At 38.7% G+C, this 23033-nt stretch overlaps 1 protein-coding gene across 2 annotated transcripts in view; it reads left to right on the top strand.

The window, feature by feature from the left end:
* The first annotated feature begins 1275 nt into the window (after nt 1-1275).
* The window catches only part of Aqp9 (aquaporin 9), a 40937-nt gene continuing 19179 nt past the window's right edge, over nt 1276-23033 (top strand). For both annotated transcript variants that reach the window (XM_076848602.2, XM_076848603.2), the window contains exon 1: nt 1276-1386. In XM_076848602.2, coding sequence (XP_076704717.1) covers nt 1276-1386 — 111 coding nt within the window. The remainder of the gene's footprint in view (nt 1387-23033) is intronic.

Below are 23033 nucleotides of genomic sequence, written 5' to 3' on the forward strand. Positions count from 1 at the left end.
ATGACTGAGGGCCTCCTGCAAAGGTAGGGGAGCGCCTTCTCTGTGGGAGAGTTGGGAGGAAGCACATGGTGTGGGTACTAATTCAGTGGACTGCCTTGGTATTCAAAAACTATTCTATTTCATCAGACAAACCAGCTTTGAAAAACAAGGCTTGAATAATTGGCAAGACAAGAAGCCCGACCCAAGCACAGTTTTTTTTTTGCCTACAAGGATGTTAATTCATCAAATTTAAATAACCAGAAGACTTGGTTTGGGGGCATTTACCCCCTTTTGTGTTTAATTGGGATGAGATATATGCAGATTGATCCCTCTTCAGCTCGGAGATCTCCATGCAGTACAGAATCTCAAGCGACTGTTGTTTATTTTCTATGTATTTTGTCTAAATCTCTCATGGTCAATGAAAAGGAGTAACTTGGTTTTCAAACTGAAGTGCTTCTCCAGAAGAAACTCAAGAAGCTGCCTTCTGGATCTTTCTCATTCATGGATCCCAAATAGCCTCCAGAGATGGGGTTGAGATTGGTCCAGAGGAGGTGTCCCCATCCGGTCCCACAGACTCCCAGTGTGAAGCTTGCAAGAGTCTTTCTGTATGTTAATTTTTGCATCTCTAGAATGGTCATGGCAGTTCTTACCAAAATCACTGAAAAAAATCCTGGAAGAAAATGAGAAGGATTGATCTTGTAGGATGATGAACCTGTATTTGTTTAGATTCTGTAGTTTGTTTGAAAAACCTCCTTTAGTAAATAATGTTTATACTGGTTCTATCTCTACCTGATTTGACATTGACAATACCAAATTACACCCCAACCACCCACTTCTGAATAGGAGGGGGAAAAAAAATCAGAAGCAATTGTGTAACATGTAAATCTCTTCTGGACCAGGGCCCATCGCTGTGGTTTGGCAACACAACCAGTGCAACATCTCTTTTCTCATCTGCTGAGGGGGGAAAAAAAAAAGAACCAACAAAGAAAAAAAAAATACCTGGAGAATACAGGTAATCATTAATCTATCAGGCACAAAAAGGAACCTTCTGAGGATTTCAGGTTCTAACTCACCAATTCAGACGCATCAGCAGCCAATAGGGAATGACCATTTCACCAGAAGAAGATTAAGTCACACTTCTAACTACGACAGTGTTTGGACAGCCAGCGAATCTTCACCGGAAATCTCCAGAGATCTGCCAAGAGTAGCCTTAAGTCTCCATTTTCATGTACTGGTGAAGGTGAGGACCAGAACAAGCAGGAACTGGTGGAAAGTGGTCCTTGGAGAAGCCCCAAGATGCAGACTGAGAAGGAAGAGACGAGGAAGAGCTTCAAGCAGAGGCTGGCTTTGAAGAGCAGCTTAGCCAAGGAAACGATTTCCGAGTTCCTGGGCACATTTATAATGATTGTGAGTATTTCCTGATTTCCTAAGTTCTGACCCCATAGTGTTTCCCTGGCTGCCATGCAACTGGCACTGAGTTTTGCTTTGTTTGGTTTTCTTTAAAAAAATTATCAGATTCATCTCTTCCAAGAAGCAACAAGTTACCTCCAGGCTGTTAGGCTATCTAGTGGCTGTAATATTAAGTTTTCATTTACTCAGGACATTCTTCATAGCAGTTGATGGGTCAGAGGAAGAGAAGTGGAGTGTTTTCATTTCAGGGATTTTCTTACACAGAATCTAAAATGGCCCTGTGATTGAAAAGTCAGTTGCTACAAGTTTTTTTTTTTTTTTTTCCCCATTAAATAATTGATTTGTATCCAGATTGCTTCCTAAGAGCATTGAAGTGACTTGGTCACCTGGAATAGTGTCGTTAGTCAATATGTATGGGAGACAAGAAGCAGCTTACCAGAAGAGGTGCTTGGCAAGGGTATGTTGTCAGATCCTTTGACTTTTAATAAATTAGAATCTGCACCAGGTTGGAACAGGGTATATGCTGTAGTGCAGCTTTGGTTCTGTATCATTTCCCCCTCTAATTCAAACAAATCTCATAAAGATTCTTAGAAGGACAGTTACCAGAATCTTCTAGATATAAATTAGGGGCTGATTTTAAGAAACTTTAAGGATTTGTCCACAGAGAGATGTGCTCAGCTACTGTACTGTGTGCTTCAGTGGCATGGACTCTAGGCTTTCGTCCTCTGCATGTTCTAACATTCTCTGGATCCCGAATGTTCAGCTGAAGTCAGATCATTTGTGAGTAGTAATTATTGTCACTTGGCATTTGGCTATTACTGAGTTCAACTTGTTAAAAAAAAAAAACCACTCAAAGATTTCTCTATATGTTATACTTTTCGTAAGGTTGTAGAAAATTGCTCATAAAATTTGCACATTGAAAGTTCTTGGCTTGGAGAAAATACATAATAATTTAGAAAATAAACTTGTATATGTCAGGCAAGCCAAAATTGAGAAAGGACATGAACTCAGAAATTTGAACTAGGGTAACATTAAGAGAGAATCGGACATTTTCTGATCCCTGAGAGACTTTCTACTCCATTCACACAAGGATTTGAGGGGAGTTGGAGACAATTTCTTATACTCTTCACCTTCCCCTGGCAGGAAGCCCTGGTTGCTCTGACCATATTCATTCTCAGGATTTAGGTAAGGGGAGTTAGAAGGAAAGGGGAGAAAATAAAAGCCAACGATTCTTTCCATTCTAGTCACTGTTTATTGGAAAATCACTCTAGGCAAGACAGGGATTCTTGTGTCATAATTCTTGACAATTGGGCCCCAAAGAAAAGAGCAGTTGTCACCACAGACTGATTTCAGCCCTACTTGTGGTTCTGAAAAATGAAGCAAATTCAGTTACCATGCTCAGTCCTCTGAAGAAAGTGAAAAGGAGGAAGTGAACTAAACATTTTTTTTTCCTGCAAAGTTAAGTCTCCTATTTCTTCACACACACACACACACAAATTGTTTTATGATTCCAGACTTTTTTTTATAAATACTTTTTAGATTTTAAGAACCTTTATTTTTTTTTACTTATTTATATGTGGAGCTGAGAATTAAACTCATACATGCTAGACAAGCACTCTGCCACTGAGCCCCAGCTCCAGCCCACTAATTCCAATCTTTTGATGCAGAGAAGGTGAAAGTTGCTTTGAACCGTTCGCTGCTCTGCTCACAAAGCATGTCTTTTCAGTGTGAGATTATGATAATATATTTTTTTTGATTTTCATGCTTCCTGTCTCATAACTCCCTCCCCAAGGTTGTTCATAGAAACCTTAATCACCCCTGCCTTTCTATCTTCAAGCCAGCCATAAGGAGATTTTTTAACTTACCTTGTCTGATAGTAGGTTATAAGACCCCCATTTCAGAAGGGATCCTGCCCCAGACCCTTGAGGAAGGAATGCTACTTAGAGGGGCTGAGAAGAATCTGAACAGACAAGGCTGGGCTGTGTTTCCCCATCTAGTGTTTTTGTTTGTTTTTAATGCTAGGAATCAAAACCAAGGCCTTGTGCATGCCAAGCACACACTCTATCCCTGACTATCCCCTCTTCCCTCCCCCCACCAGTCTTATAGCATTACGTCATACTCTTTGTCCAATCATGTTTTCACAAGGTGATCCAGACTTTAATCACATCTGTGCAATCAAGTCTCCTCTCCATAAAAATTTATAAGGAGAGCTAAACACATGAGGTTCCTGGAGCGGGTACATCTGCAGAGGGCATGGAAGCTCAGCCCCACTTCTACATGTCTAATGCATCTCTTCATCTCTATCTTCATCTTTGTAACAAACCTGTAAACCTAAGTAAATATTTCTCTGACTTCTATGAGCTGCACAAGCCAAAGGGGTCATGGGAACCCCAAATTATGGCTGGTATGTCAGAAGCACAGATAAGACAACCTGTGGCTTATGAATGCCACCTACTGGGGGGAGGGAGTGTGTCCTGGAAGACCATTGGGGACTGAGCCCTCATCCTGCAAGATCTGATACTAGCTCCAGGTAGACTGGGTCAGAATCAAATTGGAGGCCAGTGTCCACCTCAGAGCTAATTACTTGCTTGCTGATAGGAAGAAGTCTGTACACCTTTGGGGGTCACAAATTGTTGGGTGTGGATTGTTGTGTTATGAGAGCCGAGAAAAAAAAAAAAACAGTCTATCTTTTCTATACCCAGAACTCAAGGTGGGGGCTAAAGAAATTGTATCTTAATGTATGTTGAAAAATTACACTCGTATCTTTTGGCTAAAGTCAATCATTTTGTGAAAGGATTAATTTCTATGTTATACTTATTTCCTTAAGTGCTCTGATATAGATTATAATTGTAAGCATAATCTTCAATTTTGTTGAGATCTCTGGAGATGTGTAAACAAGTTTCTGCATAATCTCGGTACTTTTTTAGCCAATGGGTTTACATGGTTTTGATCAAAGAGTACTCCGATTTTTTTTGGAGGAGGACTACAGGAGATTGAACTCAGGGGCACTCAACCACTTAGCCACATCCCCAGCCCTATTTTGTATTTTATTTAGAGACAGGATCTCAGAGTTGCTTAGCACCTCACTTTTGCTGAGACTGGCTTTGAACTTGTGATCCTCCTGCCTCAGTCTCCCAAGCCACTGGGATTATAAGCGTGCACCACTGTACCTGGCCAGATTGTTTTTGATTTTTTAGAAAATGTGTATTTTGCCTTGTTTTTCTAGTGAAATTAATTGCATGTTGACAAATCAGGGGGAAGGAAACATTAAAAAGGTGGTAAAGGATATGCAAGATTTATCGATTCTTCAAATTTGATAGAATAGTTTTTCTCCCAGACCCTAGGATTCTGATGTCATTTTTCTCCCCCTTCTCAAAATCTGCTCCTAGGGGAATCATCTCAAACTCATTCACATTATGGTATAAATGACACACATAAGGACCTAGTGGTAGCATTAAGAGAGGAGAAAGTCCATGAAAAAATCTTTGTAAATTACAATTAAAACCGTCCAGTTATAAGACAAAGAATTAGCTCTAATTTGGCCTTGTAGACATTCAGATAGATGGGCCTTTCATCTCTACTATTGTTAGGGAAAGGTTTACAATACATCTTCTTTACTACAGAGAAAAATTTTAGAAGCATTGAGTCTCAGTTATAATGAACTCAATTATAATAATTTTATATTAATAATAATAACAATGAATAGTTAGCCGCTTTATTACCACCCCATAAACAGAAAAAAAAAAAAGAAGGACTGAAGGAGAGAAAGTAACTGATCCAAATCATAAAAACGTCAAACTTGATTTCTTTTTAATTCTAGAGGCTATACTTTCTGAGCCACTTCCCATTTCTGGAATCCCTTGGGAAACATCCCTGATAAATTGTACTCCCTCTGAGGTGGATGGGGGCCATGTGGTAGCTGTTATTTGCTTGTGAGCAGAGGAGTTGAACTGATGGGCTTGCTGGTGAGATCAGTCATCGTACCCCAGGGCCAGTGTCTTCACAGTGAATAGACAGATGTGAGGTAAAGACAGAGCAGGAGACCCTCAAGGCCTCTGCACCTTGCTTGTGGCCTAGGGACATCCAGTAGCAGACCCTGCATGAGCACTGAGACCCCCATGGGAATTCACATTGTCTGCCTCCTCCTGCTCTGTTACTTGACTGCATTATGATCTTGAGCAATGGATTCAATTTCTTTGAGTCTTAGTCTCTTCAAAAGGAGCTAACACTCCCCAGTGTTTTTGTGAACACTGAATACACATTACATGTAAATTTCCCAACAGGAAATGCTTGTCAGAGGCCATCTCTCTTTCCCCTTCCTAGTGCCTTTCCCTCATCTACTTGAGAGGACTTCTTGTGTTTGGAAACAGCCATTGTGTCTTTTCTTGTGCATCTTAAGGTACCTTTTCCCAGCTTCTGTGGTGGAGTTGGGCCCATAAACAAAGGAGACCCCATAAATGTGCATATATTACAATTTGTTCATTTTGGTGCTAGGGAATGAACTGAGGGGTGCTTAACCATTGAGCCACATCCCCAGACCCTTTTTAATTTTTATTTTGAGACAGGGTCTCACTAAGTGGCTTAGAAACTTGCTTTGAACCTGTGATCCTCCTGCCTCATAAAAATCTCTTTGGTGGGCTGAACTTCTTAGACTCTCTAGTCATTTAGAGTCATTTCTCACAGGGGCTTTGTCTGCTCCTCGTTATTCTATATGCCCTCCTCTCTTCAAACTTTCCAGTATTCTTTGATGCAAAGCTCATCTTATTGAAAATGCTGAGGCAAACAACCTGCAAGCTTCCATATTTCCTCCTGAAGTAGGATGGTATCCTTCCAGAGCTAGAGTTATGAGTAGGTTACATCTCCTCATGAAGTGGTGAGGCCCTAAATTCTTTTCTCACCCTGTCAAGCTTCCACATTAGAGATATAACTTTTGGCATCTTTAAGAGTTAAAAAAAAAAAAAAGAAAGCAACTACTTCTGTTAAAAATAGTAACCTTGATCTGCTGTGCCATGGAGGAAAATAGAAAAGAGCCAACTTGGAACACGGAATATGGAGTGGGGAGAGGAGGGGGCAGTGCAGAGGGAGGGAGGGAGGAAGCAGAAGGCCAGTGGTGCTTAAGAAACTTCAGACACCACAAGTGTTTCCTACTTCCTGCTTCTGCCCTCCTCCGTGACTTCATGGCCAAGGTTCATCCTTGCTGGGGTCACAGAGTTCAGAGTTCAGAGCTCCATTCTGGGAGGACTCTCAGTCAGATATGCTAGCTATAGAAGCTGTAGGACTTTAAATTATTATTCCAAAGTGTGTTCTGAATCTTGGACTAGGTCTTCCTTATTAAGGAGCTTTTGAAACAAAAGAATATATGATCAGCATTCAGAAATAAATAGGAAATTTTAAAAAATAAACCAGATAAAAGGAGACACGAACTTTCCAGGGAATAATTCAGGGCAGCTTTGGTTTACTACGCTATTTATGATCCCCGGGTACTAGTAGGATAGCCCTGAGGTAGGGGTGAGCATACAGCATTGATCATTTTTTGTTGATGGCAGAGCTGAGGCCCAGGTTGATGTGATCATGTACCCTGTAAATCAGCCCAGAACAGCTGCCCGGCCTTAGGTTCTTGAGTATCCTTTGTGGTTTTCCTCAAGGGAGGATAATGTGCTCATCTAGGTCCTATTTTCATTTAAATGACCAATTCTATTTTCCCAGATGTTACAGGTGTAATGTAATGAAGAGACTAACCCAAGATCACCCAGCCCTTGAATGCAAGGGTTGGACTTGATATCCTGACTCCAATCATTCCTAATATATCATCATTTAATGAGAATTAAATTAACTCCTTTCATGGGAAAGCCCAGGAGTACTTGATTTTTATTTTTTTATTTTTGGTGCTGGGGATTGAACCCAGGGCCTTGTGATGCAAAGCAAGTACTCTACCAACTAAGCTATATCCCCAGCCCTTAACTAATTTTTATAGCCTACAATAGGTATTAGAGGTGTCAAAGGATGGTTCCACAGAGCAGACATGATCACAATAGGGAAATTATGTGGAAGATTTGCTCTCAGAGTTTCCAGATCTCTTTGCTGCCTACACATTTTGAACCTCTTGTGACACCAGGGTTCTGAAGTGGGTCAACCATACTTCGTGGCTTTGATGAATGTGCTGACCTTGCATTACACTGTTTTTCCTCTGGTGCTTCCTTTTTCTGGATCCTCCTGGACACCATTTTTTTTGGCTTAGAGCAAAGGACCTATGGCGAAACTGGCCTCTAGAGACCCTATCACGCCTCTCTCTTACTTTATGGCTCATCAGCACCTGCCTTTTCTGTTTCCTCCTTGCTTGGTTCTTCTAGCACATTGCTTTGCAAAGCCCTCCCTCAGCCTAAGCTTGAGATGATCATGACTGAAGGTCACACAAAGCTGGAGCTGCTAGTAAGTCAGAAGCCTCTGCTGTCAGCAGTGCTCTGGCTGATTCTGGCCACAGATGGTGCTATAGTTTGGATTTCAGACGTCCCCACAGAGTCTCAGGAGTCCAAGGCTCTGTTGCTAGCCTGTGATGCTACTGGGAGGTGGTAGAACCTTTCGTGGGGCCTACTTGGAAGAAGTTGGGTCATTGGGATATGCCCTTGGAGGGATGTGAGGACGCAACCCCTTCTCTCTTGCTCTCTCTGCTCTCCGGCTGCCACGAGATAAGCAGCTTCCTCTTCCATGTGCCCCCTACCAGGATGTACTGTTCCACCACAGACTCAAAGCCAAGAGAGCAACAGTGGACTGAAGCCTCTGAAACCATGAGCCGGACTCTCTCCACCAATTGTGATGTCATGGCTATCGTATAGCAGTTCACATATGAGTGTGTTTATATCTAGACTATTCAGGGATCTATTTGTACAAATGTGCTCTTGTGTCACCTGGTTTTTGTTATGATCACTTAGTAAATATCTTTTGTTTTCTGGTATTTTTGTCATTTTGTAAAAATGTTGTCTTAGCCATTTTTAACATTTTATTTCTTCGTAAGAAGTATAGAATCTATTTATCAAGTGCCTTAATGACACTGTAGAAAATTTGGCTGAAATTTCATGAAATTTACATGTTATTTTAGGTAAAACTTGACACTTTTAGAATAGTGAATTTTCTCATCCATGAATAGGAAATTGATCTTCTTCCATAGGTTGTATTCTATACTTCCTATTAAAAGTCTCATAATATGCTTTGTGTTAGTAATACATATCTTTTGTTGCATATATTTCTAGATGCCCCAAAGTTTTTGTTCTATTATGAATGGTAACTTTTTGAGTGTTTAAATAAGTAATTGTTGAAATTGGCAAATAAAAAGTATTTATATTTACAGTGTACAACATGATGTTTGAAATATATATACAATAAAGAATGGCTAAATTGAGCTAATGAACATATGAATTACACCCCATAGTTTTTCTAGATTAAAATACAGTCTCAGTCATTTTTCAGTAGACAGCAAAATGTCATTAATTATAGTCACCACAGTCTACAGTAGATCTCTTGAACTTATTCCTCCTGTCTTGCTGGAATTTTGTACTCTTTGACCAACATCTCCACAATCTGTACTCTCCAATCCTTGGAAACCACCATTTTACTTTCTCCTTCCTGTCAGTTTCATTTTTTAAGATTCTTCACATGAGTGAAGCCATGTGGTATTTTGTCTTTTGGACCCTACATTATTTCATTTAATGTGATGTCCTTTAGGTTCATTCTTGCTGACCCAAATGACAGAATTCCCTTCTTTTTTTTTTTAAAGCTGACTAGTATTCTATTATGTATATACTATATTTTCTTAATCCACTCCTCTATTGATGGACATTTAGATTGGGTCCGTATCTTGGTTGTTGTGAGTGGTACTGCAATAAACGTGCTCCTTCTGTTTTTAAGTGTTTGCCCTCAAATTTTTAAAGAAGTGTATTCTTGTATTAAAGTTAAAAGTAAATCAACATCTCTTCTGAACAACATCAAAACTTTTTCACATCCTAATTCCAATAACCACTCCATCTTACGTATCATTATTGTCTAATATTTAAATTCCTTATTATTTTTGTAGTCAACTTTTAACAGTGAATACTTATTTAAATTTAAATTTAAATGAGCTATCATCTACTAGATTGTTTGCTAATAATGTCTTCATGTATATATTGCTTTCTTTCTGGGATGATCCTTGTGGAGTACTTCAGGAATTTTTCAGGATGGGTATGTGTGGACAAATTATGTTAGTCTTTGTCTGAGTAGTTACTTGGTTTATGTGCAACACTGAATGATAAATCAGCTGGCAAGTTTTAGATCAAGTTTTAGTCCTTTTTTATTGGCAGGTGTCACCCAAACCTCTCTGTTACTGCTCTTGGCAAAACTGTCTTTGGTCTCATTTTAGTCCTTAAGAATCAGCATTTCTCTGACCATTAATGAAAGTTTCTCTTTGTTTTTTATTCTGACTTTTCACTATAATATGACTAAGGATGAATTTTTCTAGGGCTTCAGGATTCATTGTTCATCTTCAGTTTTTGCTACTTCTGGAAAATTCTCATCTTCACCTTGCCTTTCCTGTAGTCTATTTTCTCTTTTTGGAGTTCCTATTATATTTTTATATGTGCTTGACCCTCTCACTTTTTTTCTTTATGTCTCTTAATTATTATTTTATATTTCTCTCTTATTCTCTTAATCTATGCTGCATTTTGTGTAGTTATTGTCTCAAATATATCTTCCTACCAATTTCCTATTTGATTGTATCTAATCTTCTGTTTAACATCTTCCTTGAGTCTTTATTTCTGGTAAAATATTTTATTTCTGTAAGTTCTTGGGTTTGTTTTTTTTCTTAATTTCTTTTCTCACATACTTAGTCTTTCATCTCTTTAACTTACCAACTCTAATATATTTATGTCATTTTAGGAAACTTCATTCATATCCAGTTTTTTTGGAGCTAATCATTCTGTTTATTGTCTGCTGTCATTTGTGAAGTATCTCTTCCTCAGTCTTTTGTAAACTTGCCTTGTAAATTCTTCAGGGAGGTTTTTGTTTCTCTGTGGGAATTCCATGTGGTCCAAAGTTGTATAGTCATTTTTCTGGAGCAGAAATTCGCATGCTTCTGCTGGGTTTCCCTGGTATAAGACCAGCCAGAGAAGATTGTTATGAAGTGGAAAACTTGAAAAGAGAAGATTGATGGATGCAGGTGCCTGTTGAAGAGCATCTCCCAAAAGAACAGCTCTCTACTTCCTTTCTCCTCATGAGTAAATCAAAGACCCCATGCTTTCTCCACACGGCTGGTCCTGTTTAAGTACTTAGACCTTGAGTCAGCAGCTGAAGGGGAATTTCCCTGTGGTCTTCCCCTTATCAACAATGAATACAAAGGACCAGACTTAGCTGGGAAATCTCACAGTTCCAAAGAACTGGGGGAGAAAAGTCTGTTCTGGGTCACTGCTCTAGGGACTGTAGACTCCAGAGCCAAACTCAATTCTGCCCAAGAATATACTGCTTTTAATCCCTGAGTTTTCGTTTCAACCCAGAAAAACTGTTCCTTTCATTGACTTTCAAAGGAGAACTATTTCTTTTTCTACTTTCCAGAAGTGGGTTTTGTTGGTTTTTCTTTAGTGACAAAGTTCAGTGCATCACGTTCTCATTACTTGACAAGAAAGGGGAACACAAGAGTAAGAGCAGAAATTGGCTCCTCTTTACTCATTGACCCTGTGAAGATGCAACTTAAAGTAAAAAGCTGTGAGGAAGAGAAGTCTCATAAAGGTGATATAACAACCTTTAGAGCTGTTCATATTGCCGAAGCAGTCCAGCAGTGAAGCCTACTCAATGCATCTAATGGGCACCCAGTTTTATGTCTGGGGTGTGATTACTACAAAGCAAAGCAAAAGATTTAAGAGAAAATATGACTTTGTGAGGTTGGCCAATCATGCTAAGAAATGGACCTGGCATTGCCAGTTGAGAACATACGGACTTGAGGGTCCAGTTCCTCTCATCCCAGAACTAGCTTACCTACTAAGACTTGGTCTAGAAATCGAGACTTTCTTATAATAAAGCCTCCCCCCAAAACTTATGGATCTATCAATAGATAATTGGTTAAAGAAGTGGACTAGATTCAAGCCAAAGATTCCTCTATGGCCATTAAAGATAATGTTTACATGCTGATTTGGGAAGACCAAATGAAAAAGCAGGCAGGAAAAATTATGTGTAAAATACTCCTTCTTGTACAAACGCATGCATGCATACACACACACACACACACACACACACACACACACACACACACATTTTTGACAGAACATACCAGAAAGTATTGGTATTAGTTATCTTTGAAGATTAAAATTTTTAATCTGGGGTAAAGACCAATTTCTTATATCTATTGTGTACCGTTTTGTAATTTGAAAATGTGTACATGTTTATGTGTATTTTCCTTACCCTTTTGGTCCCCATGAAAGAATTTACCCAGTGGAATACACCTCTTCCAAGTGTTTTAAGGAGTTGCTCAAAAGTGTTCTGAAAAACCACTAGTACCATAAGATGAAAATGAGGATAATAAATAATATAAATGCGTAATTAGTTTCTTATTCTGACCCTTGGGATTGTGATCAAGTTCCTTTCCAGGTCAGCATCTGGAATGAGTTGAGGGTTGTGAATGCCTAAGGTGCATCAGAATGGAAAAGGATTGTTTCTTCAGCCCAGTAGAGATCATGGAGTTTAATTGTCTCTTGTTTCTGAGGCCTGAGTTGGTTCTTGATACTCTTTTCTACTTGGAGAGTACTGACATTGGCCATTTGCCTACTCACCTGACTCCCAAGTCTTAGATTCCTATCTTTTTATGAGCCTTCCCTAATAACATCTCTCTTCAAGTACAGCTGGTTGTCTTTTTTTCCATATTTTTAAAACTACAATTATTCAATCATAGTAATTGTACAAATTAATGGGTTTCCATGGTGACATTTCCATATATGTGTATATCATCCTTTGAATGTATCTACCTCCCCCACTATTCTTATACTCCCTTCTCTCTTTCTTACCTGGATCGCTGTCCCCTTCCCCTTTCCTAATAGTCTGTTTTCTATTTTCAAGTCAACTTTTTTTTTAATTCCACCTATGAGAGAAAATATACAATATTCTGCATCTGGCTAATTTTGTTTAACATTATGATGACTTGCAGTACCATCATTTCCCTGCAAATGACATGCTTTGTTTTTCTTTATAGCAGAATAACTCTCCTTTGTGTATATGTGCCATATTTTCTTTAACCATTCATTTGTTAATGGGCACCTAGGCTGATTACATATTTTGGTGTTTTTTTGTGAATAGTGCTGCAATAAATTTGGACAAGCAGGTGTCTCTTCTATATGCTGACTTCATTTCCTTCAGTTATATACTTGGGAATGGAGAGCTGGATCACTTGGCAGTTCAATTTTTAGTTTTTTGAGGAAACTCCATAGTGCTTTTCATAGTAGTTGTATGAACTTAAGGGTTTCTTTTTCTCCACAACCTCACCAGCATTTGTTATTTTGGGGTTTTTTGAAAATATCCATCCTGACTAGGGTAAGATGGGATCTCAGTGAAGTTCGATTTGCATTTCCCTGGTGGCTAAAAACATTGAGCATCTCTTTCATATACTTGTTGGTCATTCGTACTTCTTCTTTTGAAAACTCTCTGTTTAGATCATTTGCCCACTTACTGATTGGATTACTTGGTCTTCTGTTATTCATTTGTTTTGTTTTTAGTTCTTTACATTCTCCGGGTATTAATCCTCTGTCAAATGAATATAAACAAAAGTTTTCTCCTATTCCATAAGTTGCCTCTTTACTCTGTTGATTGCAAAATTCCCATTTGTCAATTCTTGTTTTCGTTTCCTGAGAAACTAGAGCCCTATTCAGGAAATTATTGCCTGTGTCAATATCTTGAAAGATTTTTCCCATGCTCTAGTAGTTTCAGAATTTTGGGTCTTGTATTTAAGATCCATTTGATTTGATTTTTCACAAGATGATAAATTGATTCTAGTTTCAGTCTTCCACATGGAAGCCCAGTTTCCCCAGTACCATTTGATAAAGAGGCTGTGCTTTCTTCAACGCATGTTCTTGGCACTTTTGTCAAGAATCTGATGATATTCAGATTATGTAGGTACAGCTGGTTCTCGAGGGGTGGCTGATCTCATTTTGACATTCTCTCAAGCCACCAAACACTTTTAACCAGAATTTCCAGATTTCAGTCTTGGTTCTTTGTGACTATTTTTGTTATGACTGAGGAAGTTTTATTTTCCAATTGAAAGACTAACTGTCTGGAAAGTTGTGCATAAATATGCATTCTGTCCTTATAAAGGGAACAAGCAGACCCACAGAGGCAGTGGTTTTGTCACAGGAGGAGCACAGGGTATGGAGTCAGAAAAATCTCGCTCCAGATTGGCATGCTGCCACTTAGGAGCAATATGAGTTTTTTGAAGTCATTCAGTCTTTCAGTTTTTAAATGGGAGTGAAGTGGTGGGAGTTATGACAGAAGTGGTATATGTGAGCATGCATGGCCAATGTGTGTATGTGTACATGCTTTAATATACTTTTCCACATCCAGCAGTTAAAATGATATGCAGTTAAAGTTGGGACCCAAAACTGAGTACTTGTGTGAATGTGAGAAGTTGTCTTAACCTGTCCAAGCTTGGATCTCCTTATTTGAAAAATGGAGACAGTAAGATTGCCAGATGCAAAAGGTCATTGTGAGAATGGATGGGCTAGTGTATGGAAAGTGAGTTTATTTCACCAAAAAAAAAAAAGCACTCAGGACACACTAGCTGTGTGTTTGTGGTGATTGTTACTATTACCGTTATATGTTTGGATATAGTCACATAACTAGGTAGGTAGATATAAGCAGGTGAAGTAGTGTGGGTGTAGGGCATCCATGACATAGGCTGGAAGGACAGGGTTTTCAGAGAATGCCGTGCTGACAGGTTGCCATTTATTCCAGAAAACAAAATGATTACAGAGGCAGGAAAACCTCTGGGAGTCCCCACATTGACTCCCTTCTCAAGGATGAGGATTGTGGATTTGGTCTCTCTGTGACCACTGCTGTGGATAAAAGTTTTGCCTGCAGTCAATCCTTCATGTAAAGTAGCCACAGTTCCTTCCTCCAGGCACTGAGAGGTTCTGGGGCATCTCATCCCTTGTCTGTTATCACCCTGGCATTTGTGGGGCCAGGAACTCACTGGCACTGAAAGCTGAATGGGTTTCCCTTCACAGACCTAAGACAGGTATCAGTACCCCCAAAAGTTTATTGAGACAAAGCAGGTAACACAGAAGAGTAAAATGGGTCTGGTGGAGATAGGGAGGAAGTGCCCTGTCTTAGTGGGGACATCTGCTACCCAGACCCTCTCCACTGTGGCCAGAAAAGAGACAATGCTACCAGATTCTCCACCTTTTTAAGAGTAGTCAGAAATCCAGAGCTGTATGTGTAATTTTTTTCTTTGAATATTAACAACAATTTTTTTAAAAAATTTAAATTACTGTGTGGGCCAAATAAAGCACATCAATGGGTCAGTCTCACTCATAGGCCACCTTCAACTATAGGGTGACAGTATGTGACTGTGCTCTAAAGATATCCTTAATCACATTCTACAAAGACAAATAGTCTCTCCAGGAAAGGGCAAATGGAGAGACTGTGGAAGTAGAAGTCTTCTTGGTATCATCTCTTTAGGGGATACAGTGGTTTGGAGAGCTTTGTCTTCCAACTGATCCTCCAATGTGTTGGAGGCTTGGTCCTCAGTGTGGCAATATGAGAGGTGGCAGGGAAAGGTAGTTAGGTAGCCTGGCCTCCTGTCTTGCTATGTGATTTCTCCCTCTTACAGATGCTTTTATCATTGTGATGCCATACACCATTATGTACTCACCACAGCTGAGCCAGTTATGGAAACATGTCCTCAAGATTTGAATGCTGTGAGCTAAATAAACTTCTTTTATTTATAAAGTACCATACCTAGGGTATTTTTTCTTATTTATATATGACAATGAAATGCATTACAATTCTTATTACACATATAGAGCACAATTTTTCATATCTCTGGTTGTATACAAGGTATACTAACAGAAAATGGACTAATACCCAAGAGGCCTGCTATTAGAAACTGAATTTCCTCATATGCAAGACCAATCTTTTTCTTTTCCCATCCTACTAAATTCTTTTTCCATCCATAATAATCTCCCATCCTACCACTTGGCAAAATTGGCTGAGGCAATAACGTACAAACCATTTTTATTTCAGATAGTATCAGAAGAGAAAATTTGATCTTATAGCACCTTATATACCTATACTAATGTAATCTTAGATTTAGTAATATTATATGAAGTGATTCAATAATTTAAGGTATTGATCAAGTAATTCAATAATTTGGGGAAACAAATCTCAAAATATTCACCATCTATTTAGTAAGGCCAGATTATAAAATTGTTTCATCTATACTTTCTCTGGGCATAAATGTTTAAGCCATTCATTAAGAAGTTTATAATACTAATAACAGTACCACAATTCAGCCACAATTTCCTTGTGATTCTCATTACTTCTTGGTTTTCTACAGTTGTGTATCTTCCTTTCCCACAGGTTTGACAGCTCCTGGAGGAGCTGTGTCTGATTTTTTTTTAACATCCTTGCTACCACCAGGCACCATGATTGCATGATTGGCACTCTGAAGATATATATATATATATATATATATATATATATATATATATATATATATATATATATATATATACACACACACACACACACACACACACACACACACACACACACACATATACACACATACACATGAAGGAAAGAATAGCTGAGTAAATTAAGTAAATCTCCTACAGTTTGAATGTTTTAAAGGCAAACTCTGAAGTACAAATCCAGATATGCTACTTGTTTTGCACAGGTGCAGTCGAGGGCAGTTTAGTGTAAGCAAAAGACACATGTGTTAACTTTAGGTTCAGAATTTCTTTCCACTAGCTGTATGTCATCATTTGAATTACTTAATTTCTTTGTCCCAAGGTTTCTTTAGATGGGAACAAGAGAGATTTTCTCCCACTTGGGTTATTATGAGAACCAAATTATACAAATATGTGTATATATACATATGTAAATATCTCGCCATATCTCTCTACATGCAGAAGAAATCAGTTGATTTAAAATAGGAGTCACTGTAGATATGCTCTTTTAATGCTGACTTCTGAATTATGAATATTGATATCATGTGACGACAAGTTATCTACTTGAAGCCATTTTTAATTTAGCATATATTCCTTTCCTATTTTCAAGAAGGTCTGTGGCAGCATAAAAGGTGAAATCCTGATACATAATTCATGTAACTGGGTTACTGTGCTGCTGCCTACGTGTGGCATAGCAAACATGCCCCAATCTGGTCCTATTGAATTAAAGGAGGATATTTGCTTACAGGAAAAGTCTTTAAAGGAAAAAATAATCAAGAAATACTGACTGAGTGAGATCTGGAGGTACTGGGCATTTCAGAATAGCCACCTTACTTCTTTGGATCTGGTTTAGTTACTTCTTAGGCTTTGGCTCTATTTCTTTGGTTATAAGTTTCTAAAAGGGCAGGCAGGGTTGGGGAAATTGTTTGACTCCATATTGAAAATAGATATGAATTCTAGATAAGTCCCTTCAGTGTTGGCCAGTGCCACAGCAATCTGTGTGGCTGGTGTATATGATTCATCAGTGTGGAAAAGGTCCATTCCATCATTATCTCAGAAGCCACCCAGGCCACTCACTTCCAGTATTAGCAAGTTTGATCAGTCTTAAGGTGTAGAAGACCACGAGCCTCAGAAGAGGTGCAAGAAAGAAAAGGGGGTTTAACTCTGCCCTACTATCTAGTTTTCCACTAGTGAGCCTTTGATCATCTAATGAAAGTTGCTAGAAACCAAGCAAATAAAAAGCAAGAAAACAGATCTTGCATAAATATAAAACGTTGTATAAAACCATCAACATTATCTTGTTGATCTCTGAGAAAGGAATTGGAACTGAAAGGGTTTTCTCTCTAGGTCACTGGAAAGTTTAAGTGGAAAAGCTTATGGGTTGGCTATTTTCTGAACCAAGGTGATCACATTTATTGTCACCAGAAAAGTCACTTGACTAGGAACGAGGCTCCCAAATGACCTTCAGCCTCACTCTTTTCTCCTAAACTGATGTATCTGGTTTACAGTGAAGCCATTTTTACTGGATAAATCGATAACAGATGGCTGCTTCCTGGGGTCTCCAAGTTCTTAGCTTTCCTGGACAGTCTTTGCTTTCAACAGATAAATAGAAAAACTGGTGCATCTCTCCTGCATCCTATAGAAAATTGTGTCCTCCCTGAATATTTCCACTAATTTGGGGGAATATATGTTGTTTCTGATGTTCTCCTATTCCATCCATTGTAATGGTCGAGAGTTCTGTGATCAAATGTTGGTTCTGTTCCCTTCCAATGGTACAAAATTATACAAATCACTTGGCCTTTCTCAGCCTCAATTTCCCCAGCTGTCAAGTGGAGGTGGTGATACTTCCCTCTCAGAGTGATTGGGAGTTAATGATGGGGTAATGATAGAGCAATATAGTATGCTTAGCATGGAATCTAGCACAAAAGAATGCATCAAATAGATGGTAGCTGGTATTTGTATTCCCTTATTTACACTATCCTAGACTGACGAGTCAAGATATAAACATTTACAAAAGGCACATTATTTTTTTCATTTTTGGACAGTGTCTCACACATCAAGGAATCATAGACTTCTTGCAATAATTACAAATTTCCTAGGTGGTCTCTAATCCCAGGTTGTGTGCACTCACACACATTTTGCAAAGGAATTCCTAAAATTCATTGACTACTGCTTTTCTGAAAGGCCTCAGTTTTTACATACTCTTCAAACAAATATTTATTGAGTGTATGTTATGCACCATGTGTTCTGCTAGGAACATCTCGTTTTACACTTTAAAGGAAGTAATAAATATGCAAGAGATTTAAGAAAGGTCAAATACAATAAAACCTGTGGGCTGATTCTTCCCTCTCCCCATCCCCAGCAATTCAGTTCATGATAATCACTTCATCATGTTGGGTTTCATATTGTGTCCAGTAAACAGCTCATGACAGGAGTCATGGCTCAACTGGGAACTTATCAGCACTCCCAAACAGTATTCCTTAGAAATTGCACCTCTCATTTTTCACAACTTACCTTCAAACTAACTTTTTCCTCTTTTTCTGCTTTCTCTTGACAGTAAGAAAAACCTTTTTTCTCCTGCTTATGTTTAAATATTTTCTATCTTTCATCAAATGTTGTTTGAACATGGACTATAAAGAAGAATAAGTTACCCTGATAGATACTGTACTCTTGGTGGGGGATCACAAAGCGAGGTGGCATATAATGAAGGAACGATGTATGGCTATAATTGACGGGGTCAATTGAGGCTTAATTTGTCAGAAAAAGTGCCATGAAGGAGGTAGGATTTTAGCTCAGAGTTAAAAATAGATCGTCTCTAGTGGGGGAGATGCAGGGAAAGCACATTCCTTCTGTGCAGTACAGTGTGAGCACATGTGCAGAGGTGGGAATGACAGCCATCAGCTCAAAGAACTCAGAGTGTCTGGCCTGCGGCCTGGCTGAACTGAAGATTCATGATAGGAGTCCTGAGACAAGGCAATGGAGTGCCCTTAATACCAGCTGGAGGATTATGTTGGTACTTACTGAGCGGTGGAGAGGTTGCAGCATATCTGTAGCTATGACATCTAGCAGGGAGAATGTGTGGTGAAAGGTTGGAGGTAGGGACACTAGTCGGAGGCTACAGAAGAAGGCTCAGCAAGATATGGCACTCATTGGCTATGAGTGTTCAAGGGAGGGAAAGGGAAGGAATACCAGATGATTCTAGACTGTCCTGGTGATTAGGAATGGTGGAAAGCACCTCACACCAATTAATCACACCCCAATCCTTCCTTTCAAATGTTTTTCTTGCTTTTCCACTTAAATTCTTTCTGTTAATTCTGCCTTGCACAGAACCTGATAATAAAAGTAGTATTTTTCTATTGTTACTTTTCCTCCCAGAGCACTAAAACCCCACCAACTATGAAATGTCCCATCTTTGGAGAATAATCACAAATACCAAAACAACTCGAAGGGCTTGTCCGCTTCACACTTCCCTTCTCTACTCCAAATCTGATTCCATGACTAGGAATGAAACAGCAACTATTTCTAATGTCTGTCATAGATGTATTTTTTACCTTGTCTGTATGGCCAGGAAGTGAGTTAGCGGTTAAGTTCATGGGTGAAACTGTCTTAATTCATTCACCCTGAACTGGAGGCTTTTTCTTTTTCTTTTTTTTTTTTTTTTTTTTTGAGTTTACATTTAAAGCATTATCCTACATTTATTATTGCCCCTTGCTATTTAGTACCTTCATTGATGTTATCCCATTTTGACCCTTTTGAAAACTCCTATGAAGCAAGCCTGGCAGATACTGTTTTCCCCTTTAAAAGAGGAGCAAGCTGAAACTAAGAAGAAACACATTCATTTATGCAACCAACAAGCATGGTAAAAATGCATGGGATTTTATTATTTAATTACCTCCAATATATCAGAAAGTGTTATAGTAAAGACAAAGAAATTTAATATACAATCTGGAGTATTTTTTTAATTGCAAAAGTCAGTAATAAATATGTGAAATATGTGAATATGTTAAATTACATCATGTAGCCTAATGTCCCACCAGCTGTATCAGTAGCCATGAGTCAAAGGTATAAGGTTAATTCCTGCATTATGACGCAGTGCACCATATAGGAGGGGATGTCCATTTCTATAACCTAGAACTTATCTAGGTGAGACTCTCTGGAATTCTGATCAACCCCAGGGATCAGAGATGAAGAACAGGTATTCAGGAGAATAGAGATTTCGGGGAGAACACTCTGCTCCTTCCACTTATTAGAATGTGAAAGAGACTGTGATTCTAAGGATGGGCCTGAATAGACTCTGGAACCTAGATGATACTCATCTTTGGAACTCAGTCATGTGTTGTAAAGAAACTGGGCCACATGAAGATGCTATTTGTAGGTGTTTAGGCCAATGCCTCAGCCAAGGTATCAGTTGGCAGCTGACATCAACCACTAGATACATGAATGCACAGGTCTTCAAATTATTCCAGTTCTCTAACCTTGGAACCAGCACCTTTGAATATAAATGGAGCAGAGATGAGAGTTTGCCATGCCAAATTCTGCCCAAACTAAAGATTTATAAGTGAAATAAACATGATTATTATAAGTTGCTAAATCTTGGGTGTGGTTAGTTATACAGTACTGGATAAAGGGAACACAAATTCATGTAATATTTTGAATTACCATTGATCTTCAAATCCATTAGTAGATGCTGAATCTGGTAGAAGGTGGCTATATTTGCAGAAAGGCAATTAGGTAGGTTGGGTTGATGAGAAAAGAGAAGTCTTGATGAGTCTATTTGGATAATATGAGTAAAAGATGGGTGAGGAGTTTTGGGGACACCATGAAAACTAGATCTGTGTCTTGGTCATGTTCACCATTTTATGCATGGTTTTGAGGTTCTTCAAACTCTTTTGGAGAAGGCAACTAGATTAAGCAGGTCAGGAAGGTAGAAGAGACCTTTGGGGTCTATGTGATAGGAGGAGTAGATTCAGGAAACAAGACCCAATGAACAGAGACTACTAGCATATTATTGACTGTTGGTATAGAAGGAAACTTTAATTACTATTTTCTAGCTAGGAAACCAGATCAGGCACTTTGGAAAAAACTAGGTACTGACTGCAAAGAGTAAAAAGTATAATTGAATTTTAGAAAGGAGAGGTCATATTTGGTGAAAAGAATATGAATGGATGATAAGCTTTCCTGAAGGATAGACCTGAAAAATAGAGACAGGATAGACTGCTAACAGTCTCTTTCTATATGAAGCTTATGAAGTATAAAGCTGTGGTAATTCTTAAAGTTAGAGCAGAAAAGCATGTTGAAAAATGTTATCCGCAATACCATGCAGGATAGTTTTTTTCAATTTTGGAGGGGGAAAAATACACTGAACACAAAAAAGAAGGCAAACAGAATGGGCAGCCATTTCTCCACAATCAGACCATGATACACTAGAATATCCAAGATCTTTTTGCATGGTGCCGGGAATACAAGCATAGAAATACAGGAAGCAGGCAAGGGAAGACACTTTTAGGCAGTACCTATCTTCATCTGTTGCTTTTCAATCTACAATAATTATATTTTAAAATTAAGACCCAATGCTGCAAATCCAGGCTGCAATCTTCTGAGTGGTTATTCTCATGAGGATAACTGAAGCCCCCATGTTGTTCATCTCTACTCCTGTTCCTTTCCTTCAGCCCACAACATTGATTATCTTCTCTAGAAAAAGCAATTTCAGCATGTAGGGTGAAAGAGGAGAACATTAATCATAGTGAAATTTAACAGGCAGAGGTCCTCCCAGGTCCACTTGAGCTATTTAAAGCTTTTATATTCCCTCTAGACTAGCACAAGTACATGTGCCTCAGAGCCATGAAAAAGGGAAGGCAGTGACAGCTCTGGGTGTGTCTCCTCTCATCCCTGGTTGTCTAGATGGGTCATCTCAGCTGTCATTACTGTTTTATTCCTCTTTTCTGTAAATACTATTAAAATGCTAGTCAGTTTGGAAGTTGTGCCCAGAACATTTAATTGGCTTTAAATGAAAAGCCAATCTGGGTTTAATTCTGACAGTTGTTATAATAGATAGGGATTATAGGGAAAAAATATGTCAGATCTATGTGAAATTGGTAGGATATGAAATGGACTCAGGATTTTTTGCAAAGGGAATGACAACAAGTTCCTGCTGCAACTTCATCTAATGTTCAGTACCAGGGTGTGGAGCCAAGACTGAGTGAAGTCTGAGTCTGCAATGTGCGTGTGAGGTGCGGAACAAAGGCTTCTCTCCAAGGCCAAGCTCTCCTCCCTCTCCCTACTGCCTGCAGTAGACATACAAGGTGGATGTGGCTTAGCACTGGAACACACCAGACATCCAAAGATCATCCATGTGCCATCTATCCTCTGCTTTCCTAAAGGAGTAAATGGAAATCATGCTATGTGTATTAAATATCTCTTTATATCTGTTTATAAATTCTGTTGCTGTGAAGGACGTCACAAATGAGCCCCCATGAGAGTGATTTAGAATCAATTAATGTCTATCAGAAAATTGTGTACAACTTTTCATACTTCACTTTGGGACTCTTCTGTTTTCATCCCTTGGTGAAGAGACACCATACCTGGTTATTATTTGTCTGATAAGCAGTCTTCACATTCTTAATCTTGTTTTTCCTAAAATACATTTGTTTATGAAACTTTACCTAATGTCTTCTACTTCTTGCTTGATATTGAACCCTCCTTCAAGTTACAATTGTCTCCCTTTATTCACAGTTTGGCTTTCCACAGTTTGCTACTTGTAAACAACAGAAGAAGGGTAAGAATAGTGCATATATATATATATTGTAGGTGTTTAGGCCAATGCCTCAACCAAGGTATCAGTTGGTAGCTGACATCAACCACTAGATACATGAATGCACAGGCCTTCAAATTATTCCAGTAATATATATATATATATATATATATATATATATATATATATATATATATATATATATATATATTACTGCA

This window comes from Callospermophilus lateralis, chromosome 3 (genome assembly GCF_048772815.1).
Source record: "Callospermophilus lateralis isolate mCalLat2 chromosome 3, mCalLat2.hap1, whole genome shotgun sequence".
In the NCBI taxonomy this organism is placed as follows: domain Eukaryota; kingdom Metazoa; phylum Chordata; class Mammalia; order Rodentia; family Sciuridae; genus Callospermophilus; species Callospermophilus lateralis.